Raw genomic sequence first — 18,722 nt, 5'->3', positions numbered from 1 at the left:
TGGGGGCTGTGCTGTCCTCCTGCTGCTGTTGGGACAGGGGAGGCAGCGTGTTTTCATGGCTGTATTCCTGTAGAGAGCTGCAATTGAGTCTCCAGCATGGCCTCTGCATGATCCCGCATGGTCTGGCTGCCTTGGGCAAGCAGTAGGGATGGGTCAGACTGGGAAACCATCAGGGATGCAGGCAGTGAGCTGGAGGGTGTGGGAATGGGCTGCTCAGCGATTGTCCTTCTGCAACCAAACTTGTTGGGGATTGTTTGGCTTGTGCAGTGGGGATGAGAAACCCGCCCCAAAAATCCTTCCTTGCAGTGTCTGCTGCAGGTGAGTGACCCCCAGGTGTGGAGTAGTGAGCTCTGGCTATGCAAATGCCTTCCCTCCCTGGGGGCTTGTTTACAGCATCACTGGCAAACAGGGTAGGATGCAAGTGCTGAAGGAGGCAGCAGGGATTGGATTCAGCCAGAACTGATCCCAGAGGGATACTCCAGCCTGGTCACCCAGCAACTGGTGGAATGCTAGGGTAGAGGTTTGGTGGTGGGACCCTGGGAAGGCAGCTGGGGTTTGTCTGTCTGCTTTAATCAAAGCAAAATGCTGTAACTTAGACTAAGCCTCTGCTGCTTTGCTCCTAATCTTCCTCCAATTCATTTTTCCTCCTTCCTCTAGGGCATTGGAGCTTGGAAAAGCTCAAGCCTGCTCTGCCAGGTGTGTGGAGACCAGGAACCTGCCTTGTATCTGTGCTCCCAAACCCTCGCCTGGGCTCCAGGGAGTTCCCTTTCCCTGCTGATCCAGGCTGTGCCAAAGCCTCACCAGATGGTCTCGTTTCCTCCTCTCACACTGCAATCCCGGCAGTCAAGTGTTCAGATGCTGGGAGATGATTCCTATTTTACTTTTTTTTTAAAAAAAGAGAGGAACCAACTGCATTTAATGCAGTGGCTGGGAGGGTCACAGATCCTCATGATCCCTGGGAGCAGCCAGGTCACTTATCCTGTACTTACACTGGTGGCAAATAAGCTCAAAATCTGGCTTTTTGTCCTTAATTGTCCCACTAATTGTGGTGCTGGCTGATAGCTTATCAGATTTAGTGGGTGATGGGGAGCTCCTGGCAGGGCTGGGGGCAGGTTTGGTTATCCAGTGCTCCGATGTCCCCCATGGGATCTGACATGGGAGCGGCTGAGTGTCACCATGCTGCTGGGTGGTGCTTTGTGGTGCAGTGCTGGGAGTTGTGTCCATGCCCTCGTCACAGCTGCCACAGGCACAGCTCCTGCAACCTCGATGGGAGGGGATCCCATGGGATGGGCTCCACCGGTGCAAGATTCAAGTTGGTACTTGCAGATTTGCAAGACAAATTATTCAAATAAGTTTCTGCAGCCAAGTAGATGAGAGCTGGCTCCAAGAGTCACTGAAATGTGAGGACCCTGCTTGCACAGGAGTGAGGCTCCAGGGGGCAGATTTTGGGGAAGCAGTGGCCCTACTGCTGCTATTGCAGAGCAAGACCTGTCCTATGCCCTGTAGCCCCCCAAAACCTGGGGGCATTGGATAGTAGGGTCCACTTTGGTGTGGGGTAAAACTGCAGGCTGCCTCTGGCCTTGCAGCTAGACAGGCTGATGATGGGTAGGGCATGGAGCAGCTGGAGGTGAGAAGAGGATAGGTTACAGGGGTCCCTCAGCCCCACAGCTCCTGGTCCCCACTCGGCTGCTGTGAGCCCCCTGTGGCCACTGGTGATGGAGAGGGTAAACCCCAGTCCCTCACCTCCATCTGCCCTGGTGTTTCTATGCTCAATTTCTACCCCCTTGTGGCTCAGTCCGGGGGAGTCTTGCAGGCCCTGCCACCCTGTGACCCCCGGATGTGCTTCCACAGGGAGGGGCTGGGCTGGTCCCACTGCTGGGGCTGAGTCCGGACCCAGCTCAGTGCATGAGGCACTGCAGGGTCCTGCCCCAGCCACCCCCCCTCACAGGGCACTGTCAGGCAGCCAATCCCACACTGCCACCTGTCCCTCCCTCCACCAGTCACAGTCAAGCAGCACACAGGCCCAGCCAATCAGGTCCTGCCACCCATCTCTCCTCCACAGCCAACCACGTGCTGCCACTTGTCTGTGCTCATGTGCTCCCTGTGCACAGAGCCCACCAATCACAGCATGAGGAGTGCTGCTCCGAGCCAATCCAGAGCCACTGCCTGCTGGCTGTCCTGGCCAATCAGGGGTGGCCACACCCTGCCAAGGGCTATAAAGGCCCCTCAGTGCTGGGCCCTGCATTTGGGGTTGGTTATTCTGGAGTGGAGGGTGGTGGTCCTTTGGAAGAGCCTCCTGCCTGGGGCTTGCAGAGGAGATGCAGGTTGGGGTGTGGCACTTTGTCTCATCTGGTGCCCGATGCCACAGAGGGCGTCTGGGTGAATTCAAAATGCTACAGGGAATGCTCACCTGGATGATGTCTTGGGACAAGGGATCAGGAGCAGCAGGAGACGGCTTGCAGTGCCAGCTGAAGGCACCTCTGAGGATCTTGGAGATGGTCTCCCTGGTGAGCTGGCTTCATGCCAGGGGCTGCCCAGGGGGACCTGGGGAGTCCCACCTGCCTCTGGTGTGCAGGAGACGATCCAACCACTGCCTGGCAACCAGAGCTGGGCCCTGTGGGGGCTGATGCCATGGGACTGGAGGTGAAGAGCATGAGCCCTCCTGTGTCTTCAGGCGTGGTGAGGTGCTGCCCAGAAGAACAGAAGAGCTGCCTGTGCTGCCCCTCGCCTGCAGAAACCGTGCATTGTGAGGGATCCGAATTCCTCCTGGACTGCTGATCCTGCTGGTCCTGGAGGCCATGGAGGCAGATGGCTGAAGCTGCTCTAGGATGTGCCAGCTGGCTGCTGGCCACTGAAGGTAGCCAAGGTAGCTCCCAAAAGTGACCATCAGGAGAGCTGCAGGGTGCCTCGTATGAGCCTGGAGGGACTTGGGCTGTGCTGATGTGCACTGGTGGCCTCTTTGGCCAAGGGCAGCCCTTCCCAAGGATTCTGCTGTGGCTGGACCTCAGCTGGAGCCACCTATGTGTGGCTGAACATCCAGGTGAACTGAAAGCAACATCCACATGGTTGGCCTGAAACTCAGCACACCAGTGGAGCTGCTGCTAGAGGTCAAAGCCAGCGAGACCAGTGGAGCTAAGCCCATGCCCTGAGGACAACTTGGACTGAACCTGGACCAGCAGACCTGTCTCCAGTCCTGACCTGCCCGTAGTGGGTTAGGACCTGTTGCATCAGCACAAGCTTGTCCTGTACCACCTGTAGCTTTCAGTTAGCCTCATCCAAAAATTCTTGTTGCATCTTGAAAACCTTCATGAAATTTGGAGCACCTCGGGGGCTTGGTGAAGAACCTGCCTGTGGGGAATGCAGGTCTTGGACTGCACCTAGACACAGGCTGGTGTTACTGGTACAGTGTCTGGGCGAACAATTGGCTTAAAGAGTCTAATGAGTGGAACTGCCTTCCAGGCATGACTCCTCAAGATCACAAACCCAGAAGCACTTTTGGATGGTTGCTGTCGAAAATAGACACAAAGAGCTGCTCCTCTGGCAGAGCAATTGCCACCTGGCTCAGGGTGTGAGGTGTCCCAGTGGAGCAGACCCCTCGAGGGTAGGCTACGGAAGCCCAGGGTCCTCAGCCAGTTTTGGCTCAACCCACATAACAAAGATGTGCCTCCTAAATGGAGCAGGGATGTCAGTGAGCACGGCCTGAGAGCTGCCTGGTGTGGGCAGGAGAGCCCAGCCCAGGCTGAAGAGCAGATGTAAGACATCTAGTTCCTTGTCCTTGGCTGCCACATCCCCCTCGGTGAGCCAGGGCAGGCGTGGTCCTGGGCCCTGACTTGGCAGTCCTCAGCCCAGTGGAGGTCCCCGAGCTCTGAAACCCAGATGGAGGTTAATCCCTGCTGCCAGGTCTGCTTGGGGCCACCACCCCAATCCTTCCCCACTATCGGGTGGGAGCCTCGGAGAGGGAGCAGAGCTGGGGTGTCTGGGGCTCCTCCTGCACAGAGCCCTGTGCTGATGCTGCTCTAATTTGTCTGGCTGAGCTGATCTTCTCCAAAGACCAGGAGATCAGGAGGAAGGGCTGTGGGGGACCCTCAGCTTTGCTTACCCCAGCGAGGGCTGTGCCTCCTGTTCACAGCTGGCTGGGGGAGCCCCAGAGGGAGGGGTGGTGGACTCAGAGGCCACTCTGCACTTGGCTGTGCTACGTGTGGCCCAGGAAGAGACCTGGGAGGAAGCGTTGAGTGCTGCCCTTCGGAGCAGATGGGGACCTGAAGAGGCTCTTGCATTCCTTTTGTAAGAAAGCACAAGGCAAGGGAGGCAGCTGGGGGATAAGAAAGCTCAGCCCAATTAGCCCTTAGAGTCTCCACAGGAGTAGAGACATTGGGCTGTAAATCCACAGGGGTGGGATCTTTGCATGTGTTTTTCCTGCCTGGGAGGGAGGCCTGAAGGTGAGGGGCTGTGCCTCTCCTGAGTGCCAGCTGCGTGTTGGGTGGGAGTGTAGGTCCTCCAGCATGCTTTGGGCACGGGGATGCCTTTGCTCTGTGGGCATCTCCCTGGGTTCCTCTCCTGTGCTGCAGGCAGAACAGGCTCCTGGCCCTGCTCCTTCAGGGAGTTGGAAACCAGCACCCCTCTGTCAGGGCTCAGGGCAGGAGGTGTGAGTGCTGCAGCTTGTGCCCAAAGCTGGAGACCTGAATGCTCAGGGACCCCTGAGCCACATTGAGGAGGACAACGACCCACAGTGTGTGAAAAGCACCTGCTCCCCGGGCACTGCCAGACTCTGGATCCACAGGCAGAGAAGGGATGTAGCTCCCAATTTCCTAGCTGAAGTGGCAGAGAGTATGGTCCTGCATGGAGCTGGGGATCCTGCCCAGAGTTGTCTCTGCCACCAAGTGAGGCCCTGAAGACACACAAGGGCTCAGAGCAGCTGCCGTGGGGTGCACCCACCCTGCAGGGATGGGTGCAAAGCCAAATCCCAACAACTGCAGGGACTGGCTTCCTATCCTGAGGGCAAACCCCCTCAGCCGTGTTTATCATCCCCAAGGTGAGGATGTGCTGCCTCCATGAGGACATCCCCCCAGTGCAAAGCTCCATCCCTGGGATGGACTGTGGGACAAGGCTGCAGCTCTGGGGTGATGTCCTGGGAGGTAAGAAGTGGGCAGGAGTGGGACACGGGACTCTACCGTGGGAAGGGATGAGCATGAGGCACCTGACCCCAAAGAGGCGCTGAAGCTGGTGCTCCTTGCACCCTGTGCTGCCCCATGAGGTGACCAGGGAGCCCTCCACAGAGCGGGCCCCACACAGCTCCCCAGTAATGGCTGGGAGCTGCGTTTGGCCATGGGGAGCCCCACTGGGCTGTTTGCCGTGGCCTTGGGCTCGAGGGACTTGTTCATCCCCAGTTGGGCAAGGGTAGGGTCGGAAGGATGAAGGCAGGCATGAGGCACGGGGAGGTGCCGGCGCCCGTGGAGTTGCCGGGACACTTCACCCCGCGGTGGGAGCAGCCCCAGCGCTCGCCGTGTGCCCGCTGGTATCCCCGAGGGCTCGGCGCTGGTGTGTCCAGCCCAGCGCAAGGGCCGCTCCTCCCTTGGGGTACAGCTGGTGGTACGTCCCATCCCGGGTGACCCGCCAGCCTGCCTGGTGTGGGGACGGTCCTCGGTGGCCGAGGCGGTGACCACAACCAGCGCCCTCCCGCTCGCCACCCGCGCCGTGCAGCCCGCGCAGCTCAGGCACCAGCGCTGTCTTGCAGCACCATCTAGTGCTGCGGGATGGGGAAGCCCAGCACTCCCCCCGAGAGCCACAGCAGCACCGTGGGGACAGGCCATGGCTGTCCCGTGTCCCTGGGTCCTGCTGCCAAGGCCGACCTGCCAGGGAAGCCAGCCAGGCTGTTGGGGATGGGGATGAACAGGCGGCACAGCGTGGCTGCTGGCCTGGGGCAGCCGGAACTACCTCCCCCGTGCTCCTGCTCTGTGCCAGGGAATTTCCTGCAAGGATTCTGGGAAACATCAAGGGGTGCAGACGTTCCCAGTTCCTGAGCCAAATGTATCTGGCCTCAGCTGCTGGTTTTGCTACCTCCTCCCATGGAAATTGGGCCTCTGCCCTCTCCTTGGAATACTTTTGCTTTTCCATCAGCCAGGTGATGTCCTTTGCATCACATCACTTTGTCTTCACATCACTCTTGTGGTTTCTTCCTGCATTCCCAGCTGTTTCTTGGTGCCCATTTTCCATAGCTGGTGTGAGCAGGACCCCTTCCCACAATTCGTGACTGTCCCCCTTTTTCACACTTGAGGCAATGTCAGACCTCTCCAGCCTGACTGTGGGGACACCAGGACCATTACACTGTCCTCTCCTTCCCTTGCTCTGTGTCCCCAGCTTGTCACTTCTCAGCTTGTCATCCCTCCTGGGTGTCTGCCACACTCCTTACCCCGCCTGGCACTGGGGTTCCTGGAGAGCAGGCAGGATTTTGGTATGGGGAGGATGGTGCAGGCAGGACTTTGGCACAGAGCTGGATGCCATAAGAACTGAATGCTCTTCCAGCGGGGCTGTGGCGATGGCTGGTCCCACTCCCAGAGCACTGCTGTGGATGTGGGTGTCAGATATGCAGTCGGGTGAGGCAGCTGCTGATCCTCAACAGGGATCACACCCAGGTCCTGTGGCACTGAGGAGCTGGTGGACAGAGGCTCCCTAGGGCAGGAGGAATTGGGCAGCTTGGACTGAAAAAGGGCCTTTTGAGTCCTGTCTCTACCTCAGCTGCCCTCCTCTCCTTGGGGGCAGCCCCAAAATCCCCCTTCTGGGCAGTTCATTGCCTGGCTGGTGCTCTGCCTGCACGGTCATGGTAACCGAGGGGTGGGATCTGTGCCCCACAAAAGAGGTGGAGGGACTCAAACCTTCCCAGCCCTCCTGTGCTGCTGGGGGACAGTGGAGCCGGGTGAGGTGGGGCGAGATGGTGCTGACCCCTCAGGCTGCCCGTGGCCACCACGCTGTGTCCGCTGCCACGCTCTGCCCGCGCCGCCGGCGCCCGCAGGAAGGTAAGAGTAGCAAAGCAGACACCGAACGTAACGCGGCCCTGGGCTGTTTGTGCGCCTTTTGTTCGGCAGCACCTTTCATGAATCAGCTAATTAACCACGTTAGGACGGCTCTGCTTCCCCGCCTGAGCTTTATTGGGCAGGGCAGATCTGGGGCACGTGCCAGCGGGAGCCCCAGTCGGCTTTGCCAGGCAGTCAGGCAGCTGAGGGCTCCCACAGCAGCCGAGGTAGGTGACGCCCTGAAGGGGTGCTGGCCATGGGCAGAGGGTGTGAGAGCCCTGTTCCAGTCACCCTCATTGCAGGCAAGAGCACCATGCACGCGGGAGCAGGGTCCTGCCTTGCAGCCATGCCTGTGTTTCAGGGAACCTTATGGTGTGATGGACCCAAAACCGTGCAGAGAGCTCCCCTGAAGCCAAAAGAGTTTTGTGCATCACCCTCCTCTCTCGCTTTTACTCAGCAGCTGTGCTACAGCCCAGCTTGGAGGGCTCCCGGGTGAAGACGTGGTTGGAGGGCGATGAAGATGCAGCTTTATCCCCAATCTCTCTGTGCCAGCACCTGGGCTGTGCACAGCTCCCTTCACTTCCCGGTGTGTCTCTGTGGCCTCTAACTGGGTGCCCAGGCTTTGCAGTGCCGCCCTGCCCCTCTCTGCCAGGTTTCCACAGGCTGCCAGTGGGGCTCACAGCCCTCCCGACGTGGGGCTGTCCGGCTGGCAGGGAGCAGCCTCTGAGCACATTCCCTGCCCCGGGGCTCTCGCAGGAACAAATGCCCTGTGCGTGGGAAGGCTCTGGTGCCTGCCATGGGAGCTGCTGAGGCCAGAACACCCCGGCTGTGAACAATGAGCCGGGGAAAGCCGCGGCTGCCGGCCGGGATTCAGCGGCTGCTGCCGAATCCGGCCGGTTCCTCTCCTAAGCGCTGCTTGTTCGGCCAGATGCCGATGGCTCCAGCAAGCGCCGGGAGGCAGCAGCTCCAGGTGAGCCAGGGTTTTTGTAAGGGGCTGGACTTTGGGCAAGGCCCTGTGTAGTGAGAGGCTCCTCGTGGCCCAGCCAGGTCCTACCCTCAAAAATTGCCCCTCTCCTGCAATACAGCCCTCCCCCTGTGCAGAGCCCTGCATGTGGAACAGGCTGGAGGAAGTTTCCATGCCAAGGCTGTGAAATTCCGGGTGGGAACTTTTTTGGTAAATAAAAGGGGGAATTGCTGTGTTGGTCCCCAAACCCACTTCTCACCCTCAACCTTTGCACAGAGGGTGAGATGGGGCTGCCCTTGTGTCACAGCCAGAACCACCCCAGGGACACGGATGGGTGGTGGCAGTGGTGACACCTGCACCCCTGACCTCCTGGTCTGCTCTTGTACTTTCTGGCCCCACTTTTCCCTTTGCTGGCACCTTTGCTGCCCCAGAGCCACGTTGACCGTGTCTGCTGCTCCTTCTCCCAGGGCTCCCAAATCCTGTCAGCCCCACAGGGAGGGGACCTGCAGCTGCCTGGGCCAAGCACAGGCTCCTGTTCTGAGCACAGCAGGGCCCTTTGCCTGGGTTTTGGGTGGTGTCTGGTCAGACCCCACTGTCCCCTCTGCCCTACCGGGGCCTTTCTGCTGGCTGGCTCCGGGCCCCTGATCTCCCCCGGTCCTGCCGTTTGCTCCACCGATTCTGCCAGGGAGGCTGATCCCGGCACTGGGGGACTGGAGGCTGGTCCAGGACCAGGAGCGGGTGAGCTGCTCCCAGCTATTTCCCACGAAGCCACTGGAGGGCGGCAGTGACCCGCCGCAGAGGGGCCCGCCAGCTCCAACTGGGCGAACTGGGCAAACTGGGGCAGTTCGGGCAGGGCGGGCGCGGCCGGGCGGGAAGGGGCTCCGGAGGTCCCCCAAGGCCGTTTCAGGGCCCGCGTCCCTCCAGAGCCCTATCCCAGGTCTGCTGACCCCTCGTCGGTGGTCTCTTAAAGCCCCGCGGAGCCTCCAGAGGCCCCGCAGGGAGGACGTCCCGCAGGCGTCGGGGAGGTCAAGCGGGTGTGGGAGTTCCAAGCTTGTTTCATAGAATAGTTTGGGTGGGAAGGGACCTTTAAAGGTCACTTAGTCCAACCCCCCTGCCATGAGCTGGGACATCTCCAACCAGTGAGGTACTGATGGGGCAACCTGTTCTAGTGTTTCATCACTTTCATTGTAAAAAATGTCTGCCTTATATCTAGTATAAATTGGCCCTCCTTTAAAGCCGCCACCCCTTGTCGTATTGCTACGGGCCCTGCTAAAAAGTCTGTCCCCATCTTTCTTATGGGCCCCCTTCAAGTACTGGAAGGCTACAAAAAAGTCTCTCTGGAGCCTTCTCCAGACTGAACAATCCCAGCTCTCAGTCTGTCTTCACAGGAGAGCTGTTCCTCCCCTCTGATCATTTTTGTGGCCTCCTCTGTACCCCCTTCCAACAGGGGCAGAATCATCTCCCTTGACCAGCTGGTCATGCTGCTTTGGACACAGCCCAGGATACAACAGGCCCTTAGAACAGGCACCCAGGTTAGACTTAGTCCCACTGGGAACATCTGTCCCTTTGTTCTGGGTCCTGGTTGTAGCTGAGCCTGGCAGGAGATGCCTGCTCCCTGTCTCTGCTGGAATCTCCCATGCATCTGCCCTAGAACACACAGAGGCACCTGCTCTCAAGACCCTCAACCTTTTTAATTTTTCCTGTTTGGATACCTTTTGTCCCTCCTCTGACTGAGGTACCACCCTCACTGGGTGTCATTCATGCTGGGTGCAGTTTCAGTTGATGTCTTTGTTTGAAGGCTGGCCCAGGATGGTTCATGCTGCTGCCAAGACCCTGCCCTGTGAGTGCCACAGGCTGAGATCCTGTGAGGCTCAAGAGAAAGCTGCTACAGTGGCTAGTGAGAATTAGTGGTCCAGCTTCAATCCCCCTAAAAAATATTTACACTGTATCCCTCCCAACTACACCCAGGGTCTGAATCCAGGGTCTGAAATGATGCCTTTTATGTCCCTGTGACTCCCGAGAAACTCGAGCCCAGCCACAGGACAGGCTGACCAAGGTGTTGAGGGATCATAGAGCTGTCTGGATGTTTAGGAGCAGAAGCTGGAGATGCCCCTTCCCACGATGTCCATGTGCTAGAGCTGGTTACAAATGACAGAGGAAAGCAGGGCTGGAGGAATCTGTCACAGCAAAACTGCTGCTGTGTCATTAAAGCCTCACACACGTGGGGATTGTTGGTGTCATCAACTGCAGCCCCAGCGGAGCTCCAGGGAGCTCAGCCCAGCACGGGACTGATGCTGGTGACCTCAGGGGAACACAGGTTTTCCAGAGGGCTTTGAGTGTCCCCAGGCACTTCAAACAGCAGAACAGTGTGTGGTGCTGCTTGAAAACTGGTGACAAAGGGACAAAATGCCACGAGGGATTAACAGACAGAGGGGAGGCCAAGGAGAAGCCTTGGTCAGAGCAGTCAGGACACCTTTCCAACATGGCCAGCTGGAGGAAGAGAAATTTAACCAGGATATGGGGGGTATGGAAGAGGCAGGACTGTGGAAAGCCCTGTGCCGCTGGCTTGAGTGATGGGAGCTTGTGCCCACTGAGAAGCATTTTTGTAACAGAAAGGAAAACACACAGAACTAACATTTCTTCCCTTCTTTGGACGGTAGGAATGTTTTAATTGAGAAATTTGTTTTAATTACATTAGGTGATATCACAGTCTATTTTACAAGTTCAAGGTAAGAGGATGTGTGGACCAGTTACACAGAAATCCAGCAAAAGGATAAAAACCTACAACATGAGAAAAATGAAAAGGTTAACTTAATCCCAAAAGAAAAGCATTGAGAGTTTGGTGTGAGTGGAAATGGGAGATTATACCAGGGTCCAGAAAAGTAGAAAGGATGAAACTAACATAATTTACAGTATAGGTTCTGCATGACCATCGTTTGCCCGTGTTCAGAGACAGCCTCTCTTCCCCAGGGCATCTCTGAGCAGATGGCCCCGTCTCTGAGGGTTTGGTCTGGTCTTGTCAGAGGAGAAAGCAAAATAACTGATGGGCAAAGGTCACAACCCACGTTGAGCTGGTCCCCAGGGTCACCGCCTACAGGAGTGTCTTCCACTGGATAGTCGGGGGGTTCTGCACCAAGAACTGCATGGAGGAAAACTAAAACATCTCCAAAAAGCCCCATCTCAAACGTAGAAAAGTCTCACTCTGGAAGTGCTTACGAGAAGATCGTCATCATAGAATTTGGTTTCTATAATAACATTACCACTGCGGGAGGAAAGGAGGAGAAAGGAGAGGCGTTAGAAGGACACAGACAGTGGACAACAGCTGCTCCTCTCCACGTTCCCACAAGCCTGGGCTCACACCTTACCCACCCCACAACAGTGCAGCGAGCACCGTGTCCCAGGTCAGTCAGGACTGAAGGATCTCCCAAGCACATTCCTATGTGGAATGTTCCCTCCATCCATCCCTCCCCCATCATCCCCTCTCTGGGCACAGTACTGCTCAGGCTGCAGAGTGCTCAGACAGCAAACTTCTGCTCACTCCTGTTGCTAAAAATAAACTAGCAGTCCCAGCACCTTCAAGGCCCCTCTCTCCTGCAGGAATTGTGAAAACCAATCGGAATTCTTTTTTTATTCCCTATCTCTGTCCTCTAGTGCTGAGCAAGCTACATCACCCAATTTAACATGTCATTTCCCTCAAGAAGTGCTTAAATACAAACATGCAAGCATATTTTATACAAACTGCAGTGGAAATGTGGATTTGGGTGTGACAGAAGCTTTGAGGATTTAACTTGCTGACTTTGGAGACCTTGGTAGACAAAAGTAAGAACTTTTGAGACCATTACAACACCTGGACACCTGAGCAGTGTGATCTGACCATGTCTAAATAACCTGGCTCTTGAACACCAAAGCAGCAGCTCCACCTCTACTGTGGCTCTTGGTATAACACTGGGAAAGCTGCACCTGCTGAGTGTAAGGATTTTGCGTGGTATGGATCGTGCTGGAACTCAAATGTCAGGGAATGTTCTCAATCTGATAGTCAGTCATCCTGGGAACTCTTGGTGCAGTGCCTTGATTAGCACCAAGTATCACATCTCCATTGTCTCCTGCTATGGGAACACTGAGAGAAACATGAGGTCTTTGGGAATACCAGAAAGTGAGGGGCTCTCCATGTCCTGGCAGCTGAAAAAGGCTGATTTCTTAGGGCCACAAATTTCCCTTTGGATTTCTTTGGGCTGGGGGTTCTAGTGAAAAGCCTCAAAAATTACTTTAGGACACCTCCATTGAATAGAAGAGAGATCTTGGCTGCCCACTACAAGTGGACATACTTCAGGGAAAGAATGGGACATGGGAAAATCCTCAAGGTCACTTGAGAACTGGACTCTCTTGATTCCCAGTCCTGAGGATGTCTTGATTTCCTGAGATGATCAAAACCAACTTGTCAGGTGTGCTTGTTTCTTTATTCTGACTCCCAAATCTGGCTCCTCCTGTACTGACTGACAGCCACCAGCTCTGGGAGCTGAGGTGTGCAGCACCTCTGAGGTTCTGAGCAGGCTGTGCCAGGAGCACTGTTGGAACACTGATGCTCCCCTGAGTCCACCCTCTCTTTGGAATGTGCTGGGAGTGGAAATCAGTGATGGTAGTTCCCATCCTGGTGCCTTCTCTATGCAACTGGCTTTCCTCCAGACAGGGAGCCAGAGGGAAAATGCTGGAGAGGGAGGTCTTCCAGAGGACACAGTGACCTTGCAGTGAGCCTGCTGCTCCCAGTCTGCCTCTTGTTGGCAGCGGGATTCCCAAACCCTTCTGTCTCTGCTGGCAGCGTGCTCCCTGTGTGCCTGCCAGCACCCATCTAGCACTGCAGAGAGGGTGGTTACCCTTCCCAGGGGCCTCCCTCCAGGAGCCTTTTCCATCATCCCACCCAGGCTGGAGCCTTGCTGCTCACACTCAGGGCAATGCCCAGCATGTGTTCCTGTGACACATCTGAGGGATCACTGACCTGCTCAGGAGTCCTTGTGTGAAGAGCAGCCAGGAGCAGACCTTCCTGAGGAAGGTGTGTGAATCTTACTACAGGTGCCTGTAAAATGACTGTTTCCTACCTGTTAAGGGTGTTTTAGCCCCAGATACAACTCCGTGTGACTAAATGCATGGTGTGTAAGCCAATTTAGAGACACAAAGCTCAGCAGAATGGTACAGTGATGAAACAAATACTAGAGGAGCTACTACAGCTGATATATTGCACAAATAAAACCATCTTGGACAAGAGTCAGTGATCAATAGCTGACTTGAAAATGGCCCAGACATCTGCTGGGTTATTTTTAACCCTGGATGTAAGGGGTATTAAGCTGGAAAACATTTTGAAATCCTTTCATGGTTCCCCTTTCAAAAAAATTAAGCAACTCTAAAAAAGGATCAGTTCCACTTTCTCCAAACCTTTACTACTATATTAATGCAAATTGGACCTATGGGAAGGAAGGTAATGAGGTTAGCTTAGCCTCTTTTATCTCTCAACAACTAACAGTCGTGAGGTGATTCAGAGTTGGTAGCAGTTCCCTCTCCTCGTTCCCACTGTGGCCCCCAAGGAAATGCCACACACTGCTTTTGCTTTGCCTGCTCTCAGATTCTGCAAGGCCAAGGCACTCACGTTAAAACATTAGCTGGCATCATCTGTGATTCAGGTGCTGCCTCTATCAAGGACTGCCAAGTGTTTGTGGAGTTAGGAATCACAAAACCGAATTCAAAGAACCATTCTGCAAAGTAAAAAGAAGATCCAGAGGCATTTGAGAGACGATAAAATCCACAAATGGTCCTTTTGCTTTTCATCCAACAGGCTGGGGAACTCCCTAAACTGTCCTGCTGTGCTGCCAACATTTTACATTTAAATTACTTTGTACAGTTTAAGCTGCACTGAACCCTGCCCTCCTCTTAGAGCAGATACTCCCTGTCTAGAATAGCTGATGGTACTGATTAGGTCACACCACTTCCTTAGCATTCAGTGGAAATTTCATCACACCTAATTGGGAATAGGGAAACCACACTCCTCCCCTTGCAGACATCCCTCCGATCCAGGTGAGATTAAGTGTGCAACTGGTTGCCCAGAAGACACAGGGATCAGTGTTTTATCTGCCCCTCCTCCAGCCCAGATTAAGAGTCAGCGGGGTCAGACGTGGAGTCAGACGTGGAGTCAGAGGCAAAAAAAAGGTGGTGGCACTGCCTTAGCTCAGGTAAACCAGAGGCTCCAGCCTGGCAGTGGCCAGCACTCTGAGGAAGAGGCAGGAATTCCAGTAATAGGGGACTCTGAAATAACCTGTTTCCTTGCCTCAGGCAGCTTGTGGTGGATTTATGCCCTCAGGCATGATTACCCAGCTTTTTTGCTTACATAACAAAGTGTTAACACACTTATGAAAAGCAATCCCTAATACTGTGGCCCATTAGTCCTGACAAGATGAGTGCTTCAGTCTACTCTGAAAAATTAAAATCACCATGTCCAACCCATTTTAGTTTCTCTAATCCCCACCACACTGGGTCAGTCCCTGTGCTGCAGCACACAGAGCACATCCATACCTTCTAGACACTGCCCTTTGAAATAAACTTTCTGTTCCAGTCGGAATTTTTCCATTTGTTCTGCTGAGGAAAAGTTTAACTCCCGAGACACTGCTTTGCATTTCAGGATTTTTTTAGGAACTCGAGCTGTGAAACAGATAAAGAAGCATTATTTGGACACAATAAAACAAACCCAGCTGCTGCAGGTACTATTTTTCTGCACTTTGAAATAATGATTAGTGCTAGTACAAGATCATAGCAGCAGGAGAAATGCAAACACAAAGGACTTTGTTTTTACATTTGCAAGAGTGAAATCCAAGATGCAAACAGGTTAATACCTTGCCCAGAGCCAGGAATTTTAAACTTGGGACAGAACCAGGGATACAACACTGATCTCTCAGTCTCCTGGTTCAGTTGTTTGTTACTAAACCCCATAATTTTTCAAGTTGAAATATGAGATGCAACTTAAATTTTTACTTTAGGAAGTGTGTTGAAGATCACAGGCAGCCAAAGGGCTGCTTAGCACACCAGACCTGTGAGCCCTTCCCACTTCTCCTTCCCTTTCACACCGTACATCCCCAGAGAACCACAAACGGGTGTTTCTCAGCCCAGCAGCACTTCCTGAGCCACCTCAGAGCTCTGGGAGGTTGTCCTGCAGAAGTACACAAAATGCCTGTTCCTGACACATTGAGACCTACTCAGGCTGTAAAGCTGGGACCACACTAGGGAGTTTAAGAGAGCAATTTGGCAATCCAGGTTTCTGGGCCCTTGCAGTGGGTGAGACACCAAGTGGCAAACTGTACCTTGTAGATATTTCACAAAATTATTTTCTTGTAGAGGTGGAGGAGTAAGAGAAGGGACAGCTTGGGAGCACTGATTAATATGCTGAAAGGTCCTAATCAGGAGAATATGGTGGAGAGTCAATATAGTAAAAACCTACCAAGCCTGTCGTGTTTCAGTGGTGTGATTGTGCATAATCCTTCCTGCATATTAGAGAATGTTTCACGTAAATTTATTAGAAATAAAGAGGGGAGGGAATACAGCTGGCATGTGCTTTATGAGCCAAACTGTTCCTAAATGGAAAGCATATAAAAACATCCATGAAGAGAGAGCAGGCTGGTGTTTAATAAAAAGAAGAGTCTACCAAACCCCAGGCAAATCCATCTAACGTAGAGCAGTTTAATGGAGTAGGACCTTGATATGAAACCAATCTCAAGAGCTGGAGGGTTAGGGAATGTAAGGCAGCATCCTATCCCATGGAGAAGCACACAGCCCACAGTTGGTTAGAAAAAAAAAAGATAAAAGAAGAAATTAAAAGTGTAAGGGAAGAGTGTTAAATGTAAAAGCTCTCTAATTATTTTTAGGGTTCTTTTTTTTCAGCATAGAAATCTGCATGGCACCATCCTTTACTCACAAGTACAGACTACAGTCTGTTATGATAAATGTCCTTCTGCAGTTAAGTGTAAAATGGCTCATTAAAACTACTCTGCAATTTAGTAATTACATTTCTTTCATCCCCAACGCAGATTGCTGAGTGTGTCTGCTTTAATATTGTAAAACTACAAAATAAAGGATTACTTTGAATACAAGTAGCACTCTGTAGTCTTTAAATAACTTATTTAAGAGATTTTAATTTATATTTATACCATTAAGCAGAAAATTTTAACTGAAATTATTTACTTAAAACTCATTTTACTTTTATTTCTCCTTTTTTCTATTAAAAAGACAGGAAAGAAAGAAGTTTGATTCTCATCAGTTAGGTCCATTTTAAGACATGCTGGAATACAGGTAAGCATAGACTTAATCCTAAATTTACTACTGCTTTTTGTTAACTTGAGGATATTCTACATGTGCACATTTATTTAAGCACTTACATAGCTAACATACATTTAGTCAGATGCTTTATGCTGATTAGATTAGAAATGATACATTTCTTATTTATCAAGCACATCATTTTGGGTCCAACTGTACTTAGTTAGAAACTGCAATTCAATTAAAATATCCATATCATTATGTTTCCATATAGTTTAATAAAGCTACCTTAAATATTGAGACATGAGAAAGCAAGCTATCTTAGCCAAACTGATTTTACATTTCAGACTACAACTTTGCTTAAACCATGAAAGGACTATTTGTATTTCACGAATGAAAGCTGGCTGTGGTTACTGGGAACAACACGGGATTCTGTAAGTGCTACACCTCAGCAGCTTACTCCAAGATCTGCCTGCATATTGGAAGAAACTAAACTTCACAGATTTGCATCTCCCAAATTGCCTCCCAGTTTTGAATGCCCTGTCACTGAATTGAGTTGACGGGAAAAGCTCCTGCTGTCAAAAGCTGGTTTAGATGATTAATTCCAGTTTCAGGTGCTCAGGCAGTGATTTTCACTACTTAAGGCAGCTTAATGTTAAGGCTTCGGCAGCACTCCAATACCACATTAATATTGTTTTTATTTCATCTAAGTGGTAATAGTAAGTTAAGGCAGTAATACAGTATCATGATTTGAAACTTAAGAGTTCATTTTATAAAGAAATCTGTACTTAAATCAAATAGAAGTCATACTTAAAAAGCAAACAGAAGTTCTGTTTAAAGGAAATACATTTTATTCACTCTGCTATATATTTGGTTCTTTGCTATGTTTAGCCTGTGATTTGTCCTGAATAGCCACAAAACATACACACACACAAAAGTACTATATAATGACTTTAAGACACACATGGTCTTCATTTTAAAAAAATTATTCTGACTGCCCTCATTGGTTCTGTTGCAGGACTGTACCAGAACTGCATTTCCTTACACCTTCTTTTAACTCACAGTCAGATTATCCCCCTTTGCTGGATGCCTCTCGCCTTTCTCAGCCTATTTATTAAACATAACCTACCCACCTCAGCTTTCTTTTCTTGCTAAGCCATACAAGAATGGCTTCTTTCCTCTGTTCTCCAAAGGAAGACTATCCTCCCATCCATAATCTTTTCAGTGGCTTCTACTAATAGCTCTCCTCTGCATCTGTTACAGGTTGCAGTCATCCATCTTCTAGATGGATGAGTGAACTGCACACCAGATAAGGTCTAAACAATTCCTTGTACAATGGGCATTAATCTCAGGCCAGAGTATGTTTTAATTAATTCCCCAGGCTCCTCTGATGGAGATGAGGGTTCCTTTTTAATATGTGAGGAAAATCTGAGACACAGCGAGGTGATATGACTGGCCCAAAGATGACATCTGTCCTTCAGAGTAGGGGTATGTTTATACCTCAGGTGACCCAGAAATGCAGCACCACCCAGCCCCAAGATGCACAATAAAGTCACACAGTACCTTCATGCTCCACTCCAGGTACAGACAGATCTTCTGTTCCTTGCCAGAGGATTTTCCCTGTTTCTGCATCCCGAAGGTTCATCCAATTTCTGATTGGGAAGCAAATAAGGAAAACAAGCCATCTACACCCCTAAATGCTGCGTGCAGTATTCTTGGCTAAGCTCTGAAATAGGCTACTCCAGCTGAGTTTCAATCTCATTTTCTGATTCTCAGGAGGCCAAGGAAAAGAGATGCTTTTTCCTAGAAAACGAATGAACAAACCAACCCCTGACCAGAATGAATTCAACAAGAGTTGTATAGCCACAGATTTAGTTTTCACTTCAGACTGAAGCTTGTTAATCTCATTTATCATTTTCTGTTGCTTCTAGAGGATAAAGGCAGAGCCACTGAGCTGCAGAGAAGCAAGAGCATTGCTAACAATAACAGATAACTCTACACAAACGATCGTTGTTCTCCAGCATTTGAAAAATGCTAGAAAAAGGAGTGCTTCCTACAAAACGTTATAAAAAGAGTAACATCCAATCAAGCTCGTTTTCTTAGCCTACAAAATATTAATATCACAGGTTGTTCTATTGTCATTGACCTTGTAACTGCCGCTCATGGGAATTCTTCAGCTGCTGAGAGCTAACCAGAGAGAGATCTTCTCTTTTCACTCTCAGCAAGTGAGGCTGTGCCAGCTGTTAAAAATCCCAAATCAGTGAGTTAGTCATTAAAGTTACAGGCAAGTAGGAAATACTCTCGTATTTCCAAAGGGACAATTAACAATGATCTTAAGCACACTTTTGAAAAGTCTTTCCCATAGGATAATTCAGACATCAACACCTCAGAACAAGGATCCTGCATGCCTGCCTGATGCCATCCTGAATGGGGACAGACCCATCCTTAAGCCTCCTGCC

At 51.8% G+C, this 18,722-nt stretch overlaps 1 protein-coding gene and 1 long non-coding RNA gene across 4 annotated transcripts in view; one reads left to right on the top strand and one right to left on the bottom strand.

Moving 5' to 3' along the window:
• Nucleotides 1-10,610: 10,610 nt before the first annotated feature.
• PDE6D (phosphodiesterase 6D) overlaps nucleotides 10,611-18,722 on the bottom strand; it is a 34,058-nt gene continuing 25,946 nt past the window's right edge. For 2 of the 3 annotated variants that reach the window (XM_064666105.1, XM_064666106.1), the window contains 4 exons: nucleotides 17,827-17,915; nucleotides 14,533-14,658; nucleotides 13,613-13,718; nucleotides 10,611-11,236 (listed from right to left, as the gene is read on the bottom strand). In XM_064666105.1, the coding sequence (XP_064522175.1) occupies nucleotides 11,155-11,236; nucleotides 13,613-13,718; nucleotides 14,533-14,658; nucleotides 17,827-17,915 (403 nt within the window). In that variant the 3' untranslated portion in view covers nucleotides 10,611-11,154. Of the gene's footprint in view, nucleotides 11,237-13,612; nucleotides 13,719-14,532; nucleotides 14,659-17,826; nucleotides 17,916-18,606; nucleotides 18,642-18,722 lie in introns of those variants that run through there. The other variant, XM_064666107.1, reaches the window with a different exon arrangement.
• On the top strand, nucleotides 16,235-17,128 carry LOC135419574 (uncharacterized). Its single transcript, XR_010433046.1, has 2 exons — nucleotides 16,235-16,299; nucleotides 16,611-17,128. It is a non-coding gene; the product is annotated as an uncharacterized LOC135419574 (long non-coding RNA).

Source organism: Pseudopipra pipra, chromosome 10, assembly GCF_036250125.1.
Source record: "Pseudopipra pipra isolate bDixPip1 chromosome 10, bDixPip1.hap1, whole genome shotgun sequence".
NCBI lineage: Eukaryota > Metazoa > Chordata > Aves > Passeriformes > Pipridae > Pseudopipra > Pseudopipra pipra.
The sequence above is the reverse complement of the archived record's forward strand: the minus strand, read 5'-3'. Positions and strand labels throughout refer to the sequence as shown.